Raw genomic sequence first — 21,308 nt, 5'->3', positions numbered from 1 at the left:
ATACAAGAGAGTGAAAGTAAAACAGACTCAACAATAAAAAAACTATCAAGGTCGAACATTTCTTGTCTTGATACTATCTTATGTGAAATTATGTGAATATCTTTTCAAATTCCTTTATAAATCCATATATAAACCTAAATAATTTGGGAATGAGTATTAGTTCTGGTTATTAAACTCAGCCTGACGTGAATATTGGGAATAAAAATTAAAAAGTCAAGAGCAGAAGGCATGCGGGTTTATGTAAGACAATCTCTGACTTCTAACCTAAATTTAGTGGTCCAAGTTTAATTTGAGAATCAACTGTCACAGCTTGCTCAGTTCTCAGGAACAAGAAACAATTGGCTCGAGAACCTTGCCACCCAGGAGCCTTATATGCACCACATTATCAGCAGAGTGGTATCAGTTTTGTCTTACACGTTTTAACCTGTGCTGTTGTGTTCCCTTCACATAACATTTTGTGGATCTGCACTTTCAGCGTCACTCCCAACTAAGGAACTCACACTCAGCTTCTAACTCATCCCTAAACCACCCGCATGGCTCCGTTCGAGCTGTGCTTTAGAAGTAAGTGCCAATAAATATCATAAATGGCTACCTGTGAAACAGACAGGACCCTTTGTCACAATATCAAGAAAAGAATAGTGATAAGAATCATCACTATTCACCTTTCATCTAAAAATTGCTAACCAGACAAATAGCAGGCGCAAGGTAGAATTTCAGAAGTGGAAAGTGACGGGAGGCATACTCTACCTGCTGTAAATCCAGGGTAATCGTCACATAATGGTATTCCACTCCGTTCTTGATACTAGGGCTCTGCCACCAAGTGTTCTTGCCATCAATAGCGTTCGTGATCGGGTGCCTCTCTACGGAATCGGCAGCAGCATGAGGAGGAGGAGGAGAAAAGATCAGATGATGAGTTTATACCCGTCTCTTCAGGGCAAAGGCAAAACAAAGATGAGGTATAAAAGCCCTGTGAATAACAAGCGTTAGCCATCAAACCACCTCCGTGATTTCATACTCTACCCAACACGCAGGAAATGACGTCATCATGCCTGGGCTACAAAAGAAGGTATGAAACATTGACTACCAGCTAAAATGGACAATCTTAAAGATACAACCAGAAACTAATGCAGAGAAATAGTACAGACATCTAAATAGCATGCTGATCATACGATAAAGAAAAACTCTCCTGTTGAAAAGGTGCTTGAATGTTGTCTACTCATGCATATTCTCCTTTGCAGAGACTTGGGCAGTCCAATATACATGTGGCTTTACTATAAAATGATACCATTTTCTGTCTATGAGGTATTTTCTAACAAATCTTTAACCTGTTACTTTTTTTGAATGTAACTTTTTTTATTGGATATTTTATGTATTTACACTTCAATGTTATCCCCTTTCCCCCTTTCTCTCCCTTCCCCTTGCTTCTATGAGGATGCTCCCACTCCCACCCACCCACTCCTCCTCAACACCCTGGCATTCCCCTACACTGGAGAAACAAGCCTTCACAGCACCAAGGGCTTCTCCTGCTATTGATGGCAGACAACGCTATCCTCTGCTACATAATTGGTTGGACCCATGGGTCCCTCCATGTGTACTCTTTGTTTGGTGGTTTAGTTCCTGAGGGCAGGGGTCTTTTTTACTATCATTTCATTCATTTGCATCTCAAATGATATCCCACTCCTCAGTTACCCCTTCCACCAATCCCCCCATCCCATGATATTTTACTTTCAGGTTACCTCTGCACCAGCCCCACATCCCACATCTGCCCTTTCCCCTACCCTTTGCCTGTATAAGATTCCCTCACAATGTAAAACTATATTGGGACATTCCCCAAACCCTCTATGCAGTATTTGCTTGGCTGCGTATCACTAATTCCAGAGGAGGAATCTAGTCAACATTTGCAAGCCAGGAGAATGGCACATGAAACTTAAATGTACCAACCAAACATAGGCTTTTGCACACAAACCAAATCAGATAGATTTGAAGAAAACCTATTGTGGGATTTAAACAGAGCCTGGAGTCAGTAAGGATGTGTAAACACTCCTCCAACCATGACTGTCTTTTGTAGGATGATGTCATACAGTTGAGGCATGTATGAGATAGGACGAGGCCTGTCATTGGATGAGAAGGAAAGATGGGCAGGAGAAAAGTTTGAGGGAAGAGGAGGAGACTGAAACAGAAGGAGACTGGAGACTGGAGAAGAAGGCAGAGAATCCTCAGAGAACATGGAGGCCGCCGTTAAGATTCCACCCTGTGTATTTACAGGTTGTTATGAATGTTCTTAAGGGATGGATGTGTATGTTTAGGTGGGCAATTATATCTCATCAATTGGTTCAGAGGTTATTGTGTTGTGTGTTCTTTCTTGTGGAGAACAGAGTTTGGGAGAGTGTGTGGCAGCAGACACACTGGGCTGCCATGAATTTGGGATGTGTGTTTATGGCAAGATATCTACTGGATATCTTGGGGCACTGTGGTGCCGGATCTAGTGGGGGGAAAAGATAACCTTTTATTTTTTATAATTTTACAGCAACAGTCTTTTAGTATAGTTCTCTTTTTTCTTACAAACCTGTAGTTTAGAGATTCTCCTGTTTTCAAATTCAGCTCACATACCTCAGAGAGGAAATATCCTCATGTTTCACAGCCGTGATACATTTTGGGCTGTATTGGAACCTCTTCTCCTACCTCATGAGTTCTAGGTCTTTTTTTCTCAGGTAAGTATACACAGACCACACCTGGCTGAGGACGGCTGGAGCAGTGGCCGTTGGCATTCCTCTTTCTGCCCTCAGGGCTACAATAAAGATGTCTTAAGTCCCTCAGACCTCGCATGGAAGCCAGCAAATCTACTCCCTGAAATGTCCACCAAGGGTCATGAGAGTCTATGTTAGCAAGCCGTCCTCCTCCTCCTTCTGATAGAAGTGTGCCCAGCAGTGCCAGCCTTGGGAACTTGTACAAACTGTCTCAAACAATATTCAGAGATATGGTGTGATGGTTGATTTTGTTTCTCAACCTAACTTGATCTAGACCAGCTGCTGACACACCTAGGCACAAATATAGATGCACCTTCCAGTGGCAGCCCAGATAAAAGGAGGTGCAGGAGAAAATCTTTATGCTTCTTGCCTTATTGCCTTTGCATTTCACTAGCAAGCTTTTCTACTCTGTTGCTGCCTCTGATGCCAGTGGTGTTACATCAAGACTCTTTGGGCTTCCCACACGCACTGGAGATCAATGGCCGTCCAGAACTTCAGCAGCAGGTTGGGATGTCTAATTGAGTGGCCACTGTGTTCTCAGCTTCTCCTTTGGGAAGACAGACATTGTTGGCCTATCCAGACCATATTGTGTAAGAAATGTTGTTTTAACATATATTTATTTTAATAGATCTGTTGTAGAGAACCTGAAATAATTTTGTCACCTTGAGGATCAATCCCATCCTCCTAATTTGCCAACATAATACAGGAGGCAGGACATATATTTTGTCTAATGATAGGGAATGAAAGACCATGACACTTGGAATACAAAAAGGAGGCATATAGATGCTAGCTGTTTCATGGCCCCATGATTTAGCACTTAACTGGCCATAGACTAATCATTTAAATTCCATTTTATCCCTAAAATGGGGGCGGCAACACTCCACTCACAGCAGCATTTTCCAGATCCTCGACTTCCAGGAGAAAAGTAAAATCAGAAAAAACAATATGCACATAAGAGATTTAAGAGTTAATATTCTATCCTAAGAATTTTATAAGTAACAGTAATCTTGAGTCTGATTGCCCTTCATCTGATAAAACCATGAATCCAAAATTCATTCATAAGTTAATTAACATTTAGAAACCTATGATTAGCTTAAAATATCAAATTAATGAAAATTTAGTCAAAAATTTTCCTTATTCTTATATGAAGACTATGGATGCTTATTTATTGACCTTAGTAGCCATTGATCAGTACACACATTTGGATGGGACCCTTTCTTCAGAGTCTTCCCCATGAGGAACACGTTTATGTAATACTGTAATAAATTTTAAGCCTGTTGAGAATGCATATTGTTATGAATCTGATAGACATATTCCACCTAATAAAAATTGAAGATAAAAATAAAAACTGGTTTTTGCATATAAAAATCTGATATAATATAAAAATTATCTTTAAAAGAAAGAAATATAGTTTAGTCAGTGAAGTACTTATTTTGTGAGCAGGGAAATCCCAAGAGAGCAGAGTGGTGTGTGTGTGTGTGTGTGTGTGTGTGTGTGTGTGTGTGTGTGTGTGTCTGTATGTCTGTGTGTGTGTCTGTATGTCTGTGTGTGTGTCTGTATGTCTGTGTGTGTGTCTGTATGTCTGTGTGTGTGTGTGTGTATGTGTATGAGTATGTGTGTGCATGTGTATGTAGGTGTGTGTGAATTTGCTCCACACCTCAGAACCTAGTTAGAATTTGGACTGTACTGGAACTTTTTCCAGGACAACCCTTGGGATTTTCTGACCAGCCAGCATACTTGTTTAGGCAAGGTCCAGGAAAAAATGACAGACAATATCTCATTATCAAAGATGGGAAGTTTCCAGGTTCTGTTCTGTCCTTTTCACATGCCACAGGACACCACACACACACACACACACACACACACACACACACACCACATCTGTGTACTCATATAGATGAATGAATACATGAAAGAATGTTGATTAAATTTGCCGTTTTTACCTAGTGAATATTTTGATGTTAATTTTGTTTAGACTTCTTTATAATCTTCAACAACAAACATAAATTAGGTAAAGTCTGATGTTCATGTTTTAATCTAGCTATGACAATATAGGACAGAATGGTAATATAGCATTGCCAGTGTTCCATGGACTTGACTTTGTACAAGTCTTATCACATCAACAGGCCATTGTGATGAGGCATCCTATCTTATTAATAAAAGAAAGCTGAGGAAGGATTTAACAATCAGTTCCAGGTGGATTCTGTTGATGCCAGGTATAATGTCCCTTTATAAGAACAGCAAATGGCAGGAACATAACTGAATACCAACAAATGTCTCTGGTAGTGTGGGTGAATGCAAAAATCAGCACATTGGGAGCAATACATAATATATTATTGGCATTGTCCTTACAGATAGTTAAATATATATATGATAGATAGATAGATAGATAGATAACATTCCCACATCTTCCTGACTTTTTTTTGTCATTGCTGTTATCATGTATAGAAGTAAAGCATGCAGATATACCACACACACATCCAAACAAAATTCATAGTTTTCAGTAACTGCCAAGAAAACCTGTTTAAGTGGGAATCCTGACATTTGCTACCTCGGGTCAAATTGATATGAGAAGTAGCCAGGAAAAAGATGGGGATATGTATCAACAGCAAACCAAAACTCTTGCTTTAATAATTATAATTTTCATATACTGATTAATTTTTGGCAGATTTCCCTTATTAAAAAAAAAGATAGAAACATTATCCACCAACAGAATAAACTGTAAAAGTCAAACCGAGAGGCAACTGCATCTAAAAACTGGCTGGGGTGTCATAAGGCAGTTTCTCAAACAGTTTGTGTTTTAATTAAGAAGCACAAACTCCTAGCAGCCAGAGAGTTCACCTTTCACTTTTTTCACCTGGTCAGTGTGGGCCTTGCAGATTCATTCTAGAAGGTCCCTGAACGTGTGGAAATTTACCATCTGATACTCCAACTTTTACTCGAACATAGTCACATAATTTATTGCCAAATTTTTATCCCTGTCAGAGCCTATTCTTTCTGAGTTTCCGGTATCAAAATTGATTTTGAAAGGCAATGAAGCCGCTCACACTGAAAAGTAACGCGAAGTAAATCCCTGTGACAAGTGCGTAAAAGTCACGTGAGCAAGCCGAGAAGCCCGCACTCCTCCCACGCACCTTCCTTCATTGAAAGAATCAGTTCTGGCTTTGATGTGAAAAACTCGGTGTGTCCTCGTCGAAATATAAGTATCTTCCACTGAGATGCGAGAGATCCCAAATTAAAGACAGAGGGTGACAAGATGGGTCTGCAGCTCGGCTGGGCAAGGGGATGAGTCATTCATTTCTCCAACCAGGAGACTCTACTCAGTTACTTAACATTCTAAACTCTGCATCACTAATGCTGGTTCTATGATACTACTCACTTTCATCTTTCTACATTTTGTATAAAATATATACATACTTAAATGTACTTATATTCTGTATATACTATAAACACATTTATATTTATATTATTATAAATATAATATAATTATATTGTTATTATAAATGAATTACAAATATTATTATAGATATATATAGAGAGAGACCATAATATAAAGAACATTTTAATTTCATATTTAATACATATACTGGCTGGTTTTGTGTGTCAACTTGACACAAACTGGAGTTGTCACAGAGAAAGAGAGTCTCCCTTGAGGAAATGCCTCCATGAGACCCAGTTCTGAGACATTTTCTCAATTAGTGATCTAGGAGGGAGAGCCTAGCCCACTACGGATGGGGCCATCCCTGGACTGGTGGTCCTGGGTTCTATAACAAAGAAAGCTAAGCAAGCAAGGGGAAGCAATCTAGCAAGCAGCACCCCTCCATGGCCTCTGTATCAGCTCCTGCCTTCAGGTTCCTGCCCTGTGTAAGTTCCTGTCCCAACTTCCTTTGGTAAAACAGCAATGTGGAAGTGTAAGCTAAATAAACCCTCTCCTCCCCAACATGCTTCTTGGTCATTATGTTTTGTGCAAGAATAGAAACCCCGACTAAGACAAAACATATGTTCTATATGCATAAACAGTGCTGGGAACACATTTATCTTTCTAATCCTTCTCTTTCCTACCCTAATCTATGCACACAGCACACCTTCCTTCCGCCCCACGTTCATCATCCCCCTACCACCATAGCCAGGCTTCCAGACTTTCACTTTTTAAATGTTAAAATATATTTCTTAACTGCATTTTTCTTTACATTTTAAATGTTATCTCATTTCCTAGTTTCCCCTCCAGAGACCCGCTATCCCACTCCCAACCCATGCTTCTATGAGGGTGCTCCCTCACCCATCCACCCACTCCCTCCCACTTCCCCACCCTGACATTCCCCTACCCTGGGACATCGAGCCTTGATAGGACCAAGGGCCACTCCTCCCATTGATGCACAATAAGGCCATCTTGTGCTACAGATGTGGATGGAGCCATAGGTTCCTCTCTGTGTTCTCTTGGGATGGTGGTTCATCCCTGGGAGCTCTGGGGGCTCTGGTTGATTGATATTGTTGTTCCTCTTATGGGGTTGCAACCTCCCTCATCTAGTTCAGTCCTTTCTCTAACTCCTCCGTTGGGGACCCTGTTCTCAGTTCGATGGTTGGCTGTGAGCATCCACCTCTGTATTTGTCAAGCTCTGGCAGAGCCTCTCGGGAGACAGCTATATCAGGCTCCTGTCAGCATGCACTTCTTGGCATGCACACTACTGTCTGGGTTTGGTGTCTGTATATGGGATGCATCCCAGGTGGGGCAGGCTCTGGATGGCCTTTCAGTCTCTGGTCCACGCTTTGTCTCTGTATTTCCTCCTATGACTATTTTTGTTCCCCCTTCTAAGAAAGTCTGAAGCATCCACACTTTGATCTCCCTTCTTCTCGAACTTCATGTGGTTTGTGAATTGTATCGTGGGTATTCCAACGACCCTCATGTCTTAATGGAAACTTTGAGCTACCAGTCCCTGGATAAATGGTAATTTCTGTTCATCAGATCTCATCTCTATCCCCAGGGAAGAGGTAAGTTAATATCCATTAATTCATTTCTTTCCTGTTTTTTCTCCTCTACTGTCTCTGAATTCTCCTTGACAGTCCATCTACTTATTTCCTAACTTCTCTTTTTTAAAGCCTGACTCAATATCTACACCTCCATCATCCTTCCTTACTCTCAACTAGATGTCACATTTTCCTAATTCCTTGCCTTGAATTTTTTAAGTCTTTATCACTAGATTATGTACAGTAATTCTCTTACCTAGTAATGCTTCTTCAAGTTCTAACACTGGCCTTTGGTTCTTAATATATCAAAACACAGACATAGCAAAACCTATCTCTCCCAACTCCCATGCTCACATCAGAGTCTCTAAAAGAAAAAATCTCCTCATGGATGCCCTCCATGAAATACCTTCATTTTTCAAATATTCTGGATATACAAGATCAGCAATTTTAATCACAGAAATATCCATATTCCCTATATATGGAAATATAAGTATCCAAGTTTTTAAATTTATAAATTTGACATGATGTCATCTCTCTCTCTCTCTCTCTCTCTCTCTCTCTCTCTCTCTCTCTCTCTCTCATAGTTTCATTATTTGCTACAAATTGCAAAATATTCTTCCTTCCTCATCCATTAAGAAACAGTTCAATATAGTAAAAGAACGTTATATATTTGTTCAAGCCCAGAGGCTGTGCATTACTCAGAGTAAGACCCACTGTGTAATGTAGGTTTCTGTGTGCAAATCAGCACTGTAGATGGGGAGAAAACACTGAAGTTTTGTTAGGAGGCACACACATGCCAGGGAAGGAATGTTTGAGAAATCTTGGTACTTTATTCTTTATTATGAGGCCAACCTAAAACAGTGTTTAAAATAGCATACAAAGGAAATTTAAATTGACCAAATTTGAAAACTGTCTAATTATAAAATTATCATCAGCACTTCAATTTCCATTCAGTATTTATTCTATCAATGTCTTTTCTAGATAATCAATATAGACGCAGACATATTTTCTAAAACATATCTCTGAATCGGCCTTTATCTCTAAAATTAGTAGATTAATTCCCTTTTTGCTCTGTCGTGTCATATCTAGGTTTATGTGTTACTTCTTTTGATAATCCAGTTAGTCTTACTAACTTGTATACTCTCTGTCTATACATGACTCCCTCCCTGAATGTAGGTCTTGGCCTGTTCTTAGTGCCTGATTTACATTTTGTCTTCCCCTGATTTTCTCAATTTCTCTATGACAAAGAATATTTACAATGTTACTTTATGTTCCAGTATTGATCATAGTATATGTCATAGTACCTGTACTTATTCTGTGAAATAGATATCTGGTTCACAGAGGGCAATTGAACAGCTTAGCAAGCTCCTCTTCTTCAGATACTTGTCCATTGGTTTGGAGGACCCTTCCTGACCCGGATCCAGCTTCTACATTCCACACATGTTGAAACTCTGCTCTCCGAGTCTCAACAATTTCAGTTCTTAGCATTCTTAACTACTTATACATCTTTTCTACAAGCAAGCTTTTCTGTCTTATTCTGATTGTTTTCCTTCTCGCCTCTCTCTTCTTCTCTCTGTTATACTTGTACTTATTAAACTGGTTCATGCTTGACCTAAGTTTCCACTTTATCATGGTTTCATTGCCAAGAGTTCTCTCACATTGAAACTGAATTTATGACCCTCTTCTCTCACTACAGGACCTGTGTCCATGAATCCTTGGCTCACTAGCTGAAAACCCGAACGTACTTTTTTCCTATTGGGTCTGAAGAACAGTACCTAGAAAATAAGTAACCACTGAACAGTCACGTCTCACGTGAATCGGCAAATCCCCAGAGAGCATTCTGAACCAGGGAGTCTAATAATTTCCTTAGAACTTCGACTAGTTAATTCCCCTCTACTACTGAACTTTGTATATGTATGAGACACTAATGCTAAATGTTTATAAAATGAAAAAGAGGATTCATAAAAAAACTCACAGTAAAAGAAAATTCTGGAATTTTTAGGCTCATGAGTTCTTTGAACTTAATGCAATTTGGCTTCAATGGCTTTGTGTGTGTGTGTGTGTGTGTGTGTGTGTGTGTGTGTGTGTGTGCGCGCGCGCACACGCGTGCTCGCATTGATTCCATTCAGCGCCATACAAAATCCATATACAATACATACGGTATGGATGGCTGCTGTTCTGATTGCAGATTCGACACTGGGGATTCCTGACAGGCTGCCCAGGGACATGTTCCACCAACTTGCAGTACATCTCAGGTCCTTTTTCCCCACATGTAGCATTGGTTGTGATGAGCGCATTCGAAGCAAGATTCAGGACAGCAGGAAATAAACCTGAGAAAAGGTGACAGAAGTGGATCAGACCTTTTTTGCTTTATTTTTAAAGTACAATTTAACTGACATTTTTCAGGGAAGTAAATCAATACAAATAGAAATTAGTAGTCAACTAAATAACAGAGTTAAGTCAGCACAGTGCATCAAAAGTACTCTATTAAAAGAACTTTTTACAATAGTTTCTGGGTTTTAAGATGTCCTCTTAACATTCAGCCACTAGTATTTAATTTAAATAGTTATTCAAACAAGACATTACATACCTAATATGATGGCATTATTCTATCAGAATCTTCTGTATCCCATGTCATTTATATCCAGTATTAAGCTATGGCATGTGTAATTTCTATACAACTATATACTCATGTTCTTTATGGTCCTTATGGTTTTTGTATGCCTCAATTACCATTTAGCATAGATTGATGTTACAACACCTTTCTGTGTAGACTGGAGAAAACTATTTGTTATTGGTTTCTGTACCACCAAAACTTTATCATAGAACTTAATGGTCTTAGGCCAGAAATTGCTCATTTGGATGTAATGGAAAGATCTGACTTATGTAGGCCTAGCTCAGGGCAAAGCTGGAGAGGTCTCTTGTTTGCACTGGGAACCCAGTGGAGTCTCTTCATTACTGTTTAGGTGATGCCTTTCTGCTCCCCACAACTTGCATTCTATGAACCTCCTTTCAGTAATAGTGCAGTAAAACCATTCATCAAAAGTCCTTCTTTAACTGAAACCTCATCATGGAAGAGATATATTTGAGATGTCAAGTAAGTGGACTTGAGTTGTACCTGGAACATTCTTAATCCCTCAGTTTCTCTTGGCTCTGTAAATGTTCCAGCTACTTCTGTATCGCTTCGGCTGTTAACAAAAAGCCCTTTGGAACTTTACTTTACACATGGTGTTTTACTGAGACCCTTGGATTTAGCAACTCATGAACGCTTTCTGCCTTAATTTCAGGCATTGTCACAGGGTGAAGACATAGTTAGGACTCAGTATCTGCAAAATGGAGAGGTGCCATCTTGGCTCAAGCATCAATCCGAACCAGCTGCCTATGTTAATATCGCCTTTCCTATTAATGTACATCCACAGCATGCCAGACACTGTTCTGTCTGCGTCTGCCACTGTTCTTGTGCTTTTCATCTTTGGGGACTAATCTGTGTCACAAAACCGTCATGTGATCTGTGTGCTCTTTTACCTTCATTTCATTAAGCGCTGAATAACTTGCCTGGGATACAGTTGGCAAGCAGCAAGGTTTTGCTTCCCACCCCTGGTGCCTGACCCAAGAGACTGACATTTACAACTTTCCTCATTTTCTAGTATTTAACATTAACTTCGTTTACATAATCCCACTGACCAGCTCAACCACTCTTTTGTAAAAGTTACTCATCTCATCTCTGGTCCTCACACAATGAACCATTCTATCCATGAGTCATGTTATGATCGCTGTTCAGAGAAATATTAGCCCGTCACTAAAATACTATATTTACCTCATGAAAAAATGGAGAATGTTTTGTAAAAAGTAGGGAGCTCACCCAACAGGCATGCATTCTATTTTTCATTTTGTCTTTTCTTCAAGCCAAATAAATGTTATTGGAAATAGTCTTACATTTTGCGAAGTTATCAAGTGGCAAATTTTAAAGAATTAAGTCTCCGGAGAAATACTTCTTCATTTTAGACATTTTACTCCCTCATTTAGTAAATTATATATGATGAAATAATTAAGGTTCATCTAGGTGTCTTCCTCCTCTGTCATTCTGTACCCCTTTGTGCTACTGTACAATTATTCTTTCAGAGATATTTTGAGCATGCACAAAGCCATATATCCAAACACTTGAGAGGTACTAAGATGAGTTTTATGAGGTAAGGAAATGTAAATGAGCTCTTGGGAAAAATACTGAAGTTTACAGGAAAGAACAGGTGTGCCAGGCAGAGGAAATGGTACCTGGGCTGGACTCAAGCAGTCAGAGTATTTGAACCGGTCTTTGTCCTAGCACATAAGAGAATGTCTTTGGGTAGGTATGTGACATGGACATAGACAGTTACACATAGAGTATATAGAGTGATTCACCAAAGCAGAGCATCACATGGTGTCATTGCTGACAACTTTCCCCTCTTCTTCAAAAGTTTAAAGTACAACACAATAGTGTAAAAAGAAAAACACATGTATGGTTTTCTGCTTGGGAGAGAGCTAGATCTTTCTTTTTGGGTAGTAACATGAGGTTGGGTAGGAAAACACTCTGCCTAACACTTTCTAGGAGAGCCTGTGTGTTTGTTATTTGTTTATTCATATATATACATATATGAATTATTTATACATATATACACATACATATATACATACATACATTTAGCAAATATATATATTACCCATGGCCTGCTGGGACACGTCTAAAACTTACTCGGGAACCTGTGAATTTGATTCTGTCAAATTTTCCTTAACTATATGTCTCTTCCTAACATATGAAGTCTTGAACTTCACATGGCCATTGGTCCTATCTTGCCAATATTGACAGACATCTTTTCTCAAGTGGTACGGTGCTATAGGGCTTGAGACCAGTCCTGTGCTATCAAAGGTCAAAGCTGTCATAAAAGAAGGACCAGAAAGAGACAGGAAGGATCACATTAATTAGTGTGTATTCTAGGTTTGTAATATCAAAATAAAAATAAAATTCCATGTTATTTCCCCCACAGGGATATGTGGATAAAATGAATGAAAAAGATTGAGACATAAGAGGATTATAGATGCCTAAGTGACATTGATCAAGAAACTATGCTCTGTTCTTCATAATGTGGATTCCCAATCATCTACTGTGTAATTGCACTTTTACAAGGCAGTACAATTCATTGATGAGTAACACACAGTTAAGACGGATAATGTAATTTGAGCCTAGCTCTTGGAATCTCAGATTGCCCGAGGAAGACTTAGACCCTGATCATCTGAAAATCTTAACAATTTATATACTTCGCAAAATACATAGTTATCACTCCATTATTGCTTCCTCGGGTATTTAAACATTATACTGAAGATATTAATACAATTAACATTTAGCCCTTTTCACTTCTTTCCCATTGATTTGTTTCTACTATACATATTGACTGCGTGCTCAAAATTAACCTCTTCACAATATAATTGCCTTGCTTCAAGTTCAGGGAGCAGCTGCTTTATCAAATTTTATCACTATTTTCTGTTTGTTTAAAAAAATCAGTACAGGATAATGGTCTTGGAAGGCTCTCAATTAGTTGTTAATGACCAATTCGAAGAATTGGTCGATATTTGAGCTTTTATTGACTCCTTGGCATGTCATATTATGGATTGCAATACGTTTTCATTATATGCTAAACCTATTAGGCTATTCCCATTCATTCCCTCTCAAAAGCATCAGGGTGATACTTATTGTCATATTGATATGAGTCACCTGATAAGATTATGTAATCATTAGGAGTGTAAGAGACCTACAAATAGCTGATGAACATTCTAAGAGTTATTGACCTAGAGTCGCTCAGTTTAATTTGAGACTCTGTAATTTTAATGACATAAAAACCTAGTAGTTATTATTTTATATCACCATGATTGATGATTTTCTGAGTAGACTCTAAATAAATTTAGCCAGATTTACAGTCATAAAACACCAAGTCTGGTGTAAACCAAATGACTATTTACCTTTCATATTTCATGTATATGAGAAAAAAGTATATTCATACTACTTACAAAGCAATATATTTATTTTTCACATGTAACTAGACAACATGGGAAAGTTTAAATCTAAGTAAATGAACTAATAAAAATTTTGCTCCCATATGGCAAATATTTAGAAAATTCACTACAAGGTCACTGGTTTTGTGGGCATATTTACATCGCATGCCTCTTTATTAGATGGCATACCCATTTATGTTGGCATGTGTGGATTATGCACTAAAGCATCCACGGATAGAAGCTGTAAATCCCCTAAATATCTGACAGTCTGTTGACATGGGAGCTGCTGTCAGATCTGAAGAATGGTGAATATTCAGGGAAGAGGACACATGTGTGTACAAGAAGGAAATGACATGGGATCATTTCACAAAACCCACTTTCATTCCCTGAAGGATCAAAGAGCAAAACCGAGGAGCCATAAGAGTGTTCAAGTGATGTGGGAAAATACTGGTACAGAGGAATGCAGGAAAGTTCCCTAACCCCACCATGTCACATGCTCCCCAAAGGTTAGATGCTAAGAACTCCACCCTAACGGGTTAGTAGAACTGCACAGATGGTAGAGATTTGAGTCAGATGTGTGAATGCAGTTAGTTACCAACACAGAAGACAGGTAAACATTATTCATAAGAACATAACAGAGTCTAGAGTTTCTACAATGAATCTTTCACAAAATTCAATACACATTAAAAAAGATTCCTAAACAAAGAAATGATAAAATTTAACTGAAATAAATCTCAATAGGGATCACTGCTGAGATCAAACAGATATGAACATCAAACAGGAATAGCATTTAAATCTGTTTTGTTTTATGTTATATTAACTGATATACACTCATGGACACACACATGTATAATGCTTGCAATGGCAAGAAATTTAAAAATCTTGTTATCACAGTTGAAATAACAAACACATAATTCAGTTGTCTGAAAAGTTTAAATCAATCACATATTGATAAAATTAGTTAACTAATAAATAGAAAATTGTGATATAACAGAAAAAAGTAGAAACATAGATGAGTGAAAAAAATTAGTAAATAAAAATTAAATTTAAAGAAATTAATGTAAGCAGTCATACTTAATCTCTGGAAAAAATCAAATTGGGAAATAATTGCTGCTTTTAAAGGCAGAACATATCTGGGAAGAGGCTTAAAGAAAACTCTGCCCACAGCAGTGCTCCTGCCAATAGTTTGTACTATACAAACATATACATCGGTTAAGATGTGCTTTTACCTGGTATAAATGAATGCTATATTCAGGAATGGCTGATGTGTTTTGTTGTGGGTAATTTTAACCCAGAAGAAGTATAGCAATAATTAACTCCTGTTATTGATGAATATGATACTGCATTGTTTTCAGTTATGAAAGGGTTACTTAATTGAATAACTAGGGAGAGAATGGGCAGTCTTGTCTAGTCCCTGATTTTAGTGGGATTGCTTCAAATTTCTCTCAGTTTAGTTTAATGTTGGCTACCAGTTTGCAGTATATGGTTTTTACTATGTTTAGGTATGGGCCTAATGTAGAGGTGTTGAATTTTGTCAAATGCTTTCTCAGCATCTAATGAAATGATCATGTCATTTTTTTTCTGTAGAGTTTTTTTTATATAGTATTCATATTGAACCATCCCTGCATCCCTGGGATGAAGCCTACTTGATCATGATGGATGATCGTTTTGAAGTGTTCTTAGGTCCAGTTTGTGAGGATTTTGTTGAATATTTTTGCGTCGATATTCATAAGGAAAATTATGGTCTGAAGTTCTCTTTCTTTATTGGGTCTTTGTCTGGTTTAGGTATAAATGTAATTGTGGCTTCATAGAAGGAATTGGGTAGTACTCTGTCTGTTTCTATTTTGTGGAATAGTTTGGACAATATTGGTATGAGGTCTTCTACGAAGGACTGATGGAATTCTGCACTAAACCTATCTGGTCCTGGGCTCTTTTTGGAAGTACTAGCCAGAGGAATCAGACAACAAAAGGAGGCCAAATGGGATACAAATTGGAAAGGAAGAAGTCAAAATATCACTATTTGCAGATGATATGATAATATACTTAAGTTATCCCAAAAGTTCTACCAGAGAACTACTAAGCCTGATAAACAACTTCAGCTAAGTCGCTGGGTATAAAATTAACTCAAATAAATCAGTAGCCTCCTCTGCTCAAAAGATAAACAGGATGAGAAAGAAATTAAGGAAATGGCACCCTTCACAGGAGGCACAAATAACATTAAATATGTGACTCATACAATTAAGTGAAAGATCTGTATGACAAGAACTTTAAGTCTCTGAAGAAAGAAATTAAAATTATCTCAGAAGATGGAAAGACCTCCCATGCTCAAGGATTGGCAGGATTAATATAGTAAAAATGGCTATCTTGCCAAAAGCAATCTACAGATTCAAAATTGAATCTACAGATTCAAAATTCTTTCTCAATTCTTCAGAGTTAGAAAGAGCAATTTGTAAATTCATTTGGCATAACTAAAAACCCAGGATAGCAAAAACTGTCTTCAACAACAAAAAAACTTCTGGGGTAATCACTATCCATGACCTCAAGCAGTATTACAGAGCAATAGTGATAGAAACTGTATGGTACTGGCACAGAAACAGGCAAGTAGATCAATGGAATAGAATTGAAGACCCAGAATTGAACCCACATACCTATGGTGACTGGATCTTTGACAAAGGTGCTAAAACCATCCAGTATAAAAAAAAAGATATAGCATTTTCAACAAATGGTGCTGGTTCATCTGGAGGTTGAACAATAATGCAAATTGATCTATCCTTATTTCCCTGTACAAAGCTCAAGTCCAAGTGGATTAAGGACCTCCACATAAAACCAGAAACACTCAACTAATAGAAGAAAAAGTGGGGAAGAGTCTTGATCACATGGGCACTGAGGAAAATTTCCTAAACAAAACACCAATGGCTTATGCTCTAAGATCAAGAATCGACAAATAGGACCTCATAAAACTGCAAAGCTTCTGTAAGGCAAAGGACACTGTCGTTAGGAGAAAACAGCAACCAACAGTTAGGAAAAGATCTTTACCAATCCTACACCTGATAGAGGGCTAATATCCAAAATATACAAAGAACTTAAGAAGTTAGACTCTAGAGAGCCAAATAACCCTATTCAAAATGAAGTACAGAGCTAAACAGAATTCACAGCTGAGGAATGCCGAATGGCTGAGAAACACCTAAAGAAATGTTCAACATCTTTAGTCATAAAGGAAATGCAAATCAAAACAACCCTGAGATTTCACTTCACACCAGTGAGAATGGCTAAGATCAAAAACTCAGGTGACAGCAGATGCTGGCGAGGATGTGGAGAAAGAGGAACGTTCCTCCATTGTTGGGGGGATTGCAAACTGGTACAACCATTCTGGAAATCAGTCTTGAGGTTCCTCAGAAAATTAGACATTGCACTACCTGAGGATCCAGCTACCTCTCCTGGGCATATACTCAAAAGATGCTCTATTATACAACAAAGACACACGCTCCACTATGTTCATAGCAGCCTTATTTATTATAGCCAGAAGCTGGAAAAAAACCTAGATGTCCTTCAACAGAATAATAGAAATAGAAAATGTGGTACATATACACAATGTATTACTACTCAGCTATTGAAAACAATGACTTCATGAAATTCATAGGCAAATGGATTGAACTAGAAAATATCATCCTGAGTGAGGTAACCCAATCACAAAAAACACAGATGATATGCACTCACTAATAAGTGGATATTAGCCCGAAAGCTCAAATTACCTAAGATAACATCCACAGACCACAGGAAACTCCAGAAGAAACACGACCAAAGTACAGATGTTTTACTCCTTCTTAAAAGGGGGAACAAAAATATTAATAGGACAGGATATGGAGGCAGAGTTTGGAGCAGAGACTGAAGGAATGGCCATTCAGAACCTTCCCTACATGGGCATAGAGCCCATTTATATACAGCCACTAAAACTAGATAAGATTGACGAAGCAAAGAAGTGCATGTTGACAGGAGCCTAATATAGTTGTCTCCGGAGAGATACAGCCAGAACATGTCAAATACAGAGGCGAATGCTAGCAGCAAACCCCATTGAACTGAGAATGGGGTCCCAGTTGGAGGAATCAAAGAAAGGATTGAAAGAAATGACGGAGCTTTCAACCCCATAAGAACAATACCAACCAACCAGAGCTCCCAGGGACTAAATCACTACCCAAAGACTATACATGGACAGACCCATGGCTCCAGCTGCATATGCACCAGAGGATGGCCTTGTTGGGCCCCAAAGGGAGGAGAAGCCCTTGTTCCTGCCATGGCTGGATGCCCCCAGTGTAAGGGAATGTTTGGGAGGTTGGAAGGGGGGGTGGTTGGGGAGGGGAACACCCTTATAGAAGGGCAGGAGAATGGGATAGGGGATTTATGTCTGGGAAACTGAGAAAGGGAATAACATTTGAAATGTAAATAAAAAAATACCCAATTTAAAAGAAAAAAAATGGTCTAGGTTAAAAAAGAAAAAAGAAAAAAAGAAAAAGAAAGAGCTACTTCAAACTCTTGTGACCTAGCTCAAATCCCCCTCACTCTGTGGATTTGTTTCCTGATTTTGCTGTACTGAGTTTGTTTCCTTCTTGGTGTGACTTAGCACATTTTATTATAAACCTCATAATGTTTTAGTCCTGTGCAGTAGATATCTAGTCCATAACTGAGTATATCAATAACAGCAGCTAACATTGATACCACTGAAATGAAAATATATTAAATGAGACTAAAATATGCACTGGATACTCTTTCTGGAGAGGACTCACATCCACGATGTCCATACATTTACGGGAGTCTGGGAATGATAAAAATATGGAACTGTTCGAAAATTTAGCCAACTGCAAGAAAACTGAAGGAAACTCTTTCCGTGGTTGGAAAATAAAGGAAACTTTTTGGGTGGCTTGCTGTTCTGCATCCCTGCTCCTTATCTATTTTCTTTGTTTTTATTTTTTCTATTTCTTTCTTTCTATCCTATGACAAGTGGAAAAAACGGAGAGATACCTATGCACAGATGCCTCGTTGAGATATTTATGGGGAAAAAAATAAGAAAACAAAACTGTGGTTTTCCTGTTGCCCACAGCAAAACAGCCCGATTTCTTGGTAACCTGAGCATGCGCAGTGAGAGTCCAACCACCGATCTCAGGCACCAATTGCAGCAACCAATTACAACTATTTTTAAAAAGATCCAACAATAAGCCAATGATGATCCATAGCCACGCGTCATTTAATGATTGAATTTAAAGGGAAAAACATCTTTCTTTACTTTTCAGCCATTGAATCTTCTACTTGTGTTATCTTGGTGTAAATTTGAACAAACTTTTTAAATATCATTTAAAAATATCTAATGTACCTAGTGTATATACTCAAGAAAATGTGATACTATGTGGCATTAACACTCCACAGACAGCTTTTGTTTCTGGTTTTGGGTTAATAATCTAAATATTGTGGAATAGCTATCTTCATTACTTATGATTATTAGTACAATATTTTACTTCTCAATTAACAGGCAAAGGCTCCTATAAGGACACCTGTGAATATATGCATGCATGTGCGTGCATGTGTGTGTGTGTGCGTACGTGTGTGTGTGTGTGTGTGTGTGTGTGTGTGCATATATATGTACTCAATTTTTCAAAGAATGCTTCTGGCTATTTTTCATAATATAGCTTGAAATATCCACGTTAATATATGCAACTGATATTCAGTGGTATTTGGTGGCTTGCTGGGAAAAATCCTTGAGTCACTGAAACAACTGTTTTCAATATGCTTATTTTAATTGTGGTCTTCAGTCATGTATTATTAATAACACATGGCAGATCTCTGACTTCTTCCTTGTCATTTCCTCCCTTCTTGTCATAGTAGTCTGGGTGCACAGAATTTCTTCTCCGAGTTCCTGCCAAGCACCTATCACCTTCTGAGAGAAAAAAATAGTGTGTGGAATGGGGCTGTTTGAATGTTTCTAATTTTCCATTTCGGTTTCTGGGTCTGTGGAGCATCTTAAATATATTCATGCGTGTAAACAGGGCTGTTTGCAAGTGATTCTCTATTTAAAAGACAAAAAGAGAACATGCCAATTGCAAATGTTCTAAGATGTGTCAAGGAAGTAAAAGAGACACTTGTCTGCTGAAATCCCAGCTATGTGGGTGTGTAGGAACACACTAGTATAAAACAAAATTGGAAGGAAACAAAATGTTGAGGAGAATGGCTTCCAGCTGTGCACCACGGGAAGGAGCTTAATGCTGTCCATCCACACTGCAGATGGAGAGTTTTACAGAACTGAAAAATCAGCCCAATTTGAACTAATAGCCGTCCAGACACACAGCGCTTGGAGAGAAATAATGTTGAATCTACTTGGCCAGAAGCAAAGAAGCCAGGAGACAATGTATTCCACTTCTGTTTGCATGGCTTGCAAATCCGTGACTTAACTCTGCCCTTCCCAAAGAACAGAACGTTTCCAAAGGTCTCTGCCTTACTTTGGTCACCGGAAACAAACAAATAAAAAGTAGTTCATGTTCCTCTGTGGAATTAATTTTAAAAGTCACACAACTCTTAGTCTGTGGAGGGTTTCTTCTTTTAATAGACAAAGATGAAATGTAGGCTTTCTTCTTTCATCACCCAAAGAGAAATAAAACAGACGTGATCTGCCATTGGCTGTGCACATGATCAGCTGAGAGGCATCTGTATTAACTCTGTATTATAGGCACCGCAATAGAGTTAAGCTTTATAAATACAAATAGCTTCTCATCCACTTGGTCCAGCTTAGAAGACATTACTGCATTCTTAACAAAGGACACCATTCTTTTAATTAAAGCAAAACTACCTTATCAATTTTGCGGGGTCTAAAATTTAGCCATACCCGAGAAAATAGTTGTCACTGCATTCCAAACACTTGGTAGGATTCTAAGTACACAGAAAATCACATTAGTCTAAAAACAGTGGTTTCCGACGGTGATATTTGTACATCAAGCTCTCCTAGTTTCTGAACATACTTTATGAAGCCAGTTCTAACCAGACTATGCTTGGCAAAGTACTTACTATAACATGCTTCTTGAAGTTAAAAAAAAAAAAAACCTCAAATTTTGCAAGATACCTTTTGAATTAGATTGGATGTATTTTAATCTCAAACTGAACTGCCCTGGAAACAGGTCCCCACCAAACTCTGCTCCCTTCCTTACCAAAAATCCTGCTTTCTTGCAAACACTGTGCCCCTTGCATTTCTAGTCCCTACACAGGGCCCGGAAATCCTCCCTGCCACTTGACAAAGCGGCAATCCACCCACCATTTTGTTTGGTTTGATTATGTTCTTCCTGTAAGAGAATCCTGAATAGGCATCCCAATGGCTTTCAAAAATCAGTATGTTAAAAAATAATTATCTTTGTTGAAACATTTCTTTGGAAGGCTCTAGCACGAGGGTACCCAAATATTTATTGCGGTGGCAGTTGGGGTGAAGCAACTTCCTCCAGGTTCCTTCCAGCCCCACTTCATCAGTATCACCACATACACTCACCACCTTCTCTTGTCCGCCTACTCCAAAACCAACCCTTCAAATCATAGATCGCG

The 21,308-nt window shown here is 38.4% G+C and overlaps 1 protein-coding gene across 8 annotated transcripts in view; it reads right to left on the bottom strand.

Moving 5' to 3' along the window:
- Lama2 (laminin subunit alpha 2) overlaps window positions 1-21,308 on the bottom strand; it is a 647,931-nt gene that overhangs the window by 483,854 nt on the left and 142,769 nt on the right. For all 8 annotated transcript variants that reach the window (XM_063264627.1, XM_063264628.1, XM_063264630.1 and 5 more), the window contains exons 2-3: window positions 9,872-10,042; window positions 748-860 (exon numbers count right to left, since the gene is read on the bottom strand). In XM_063264627.1, the coding sequence (XP_063120697.1) occupies window positions 748-860; window positions 9,872-10,042 (284 nt within the window). The remainder of the gene's footprint in view (window positions 1-747; window positions 861-9,871; window positions 10,043-21,308) is intronic.

Source organism: Rattus norvegicus, chromosome 1 (assembly GCF_036323735.1).
Source record: "Rattus norvegicus strain BN/NHsdMcwi chromosome 1, GRCr8, whole genome shotgun sequence".
In the NCBI taxonomy this organism is placed as follows: Eukaryota; Metazoa; Chordata; class Mammalia; order Rodentia; family Muridae; genus Rattus; species Rattus norvegicus.
The sequence above is the reverse complement of the archived record's forward strand: the minus strand, read 5'-3'. Positions and strand labels throughout refer to the sequence as shown.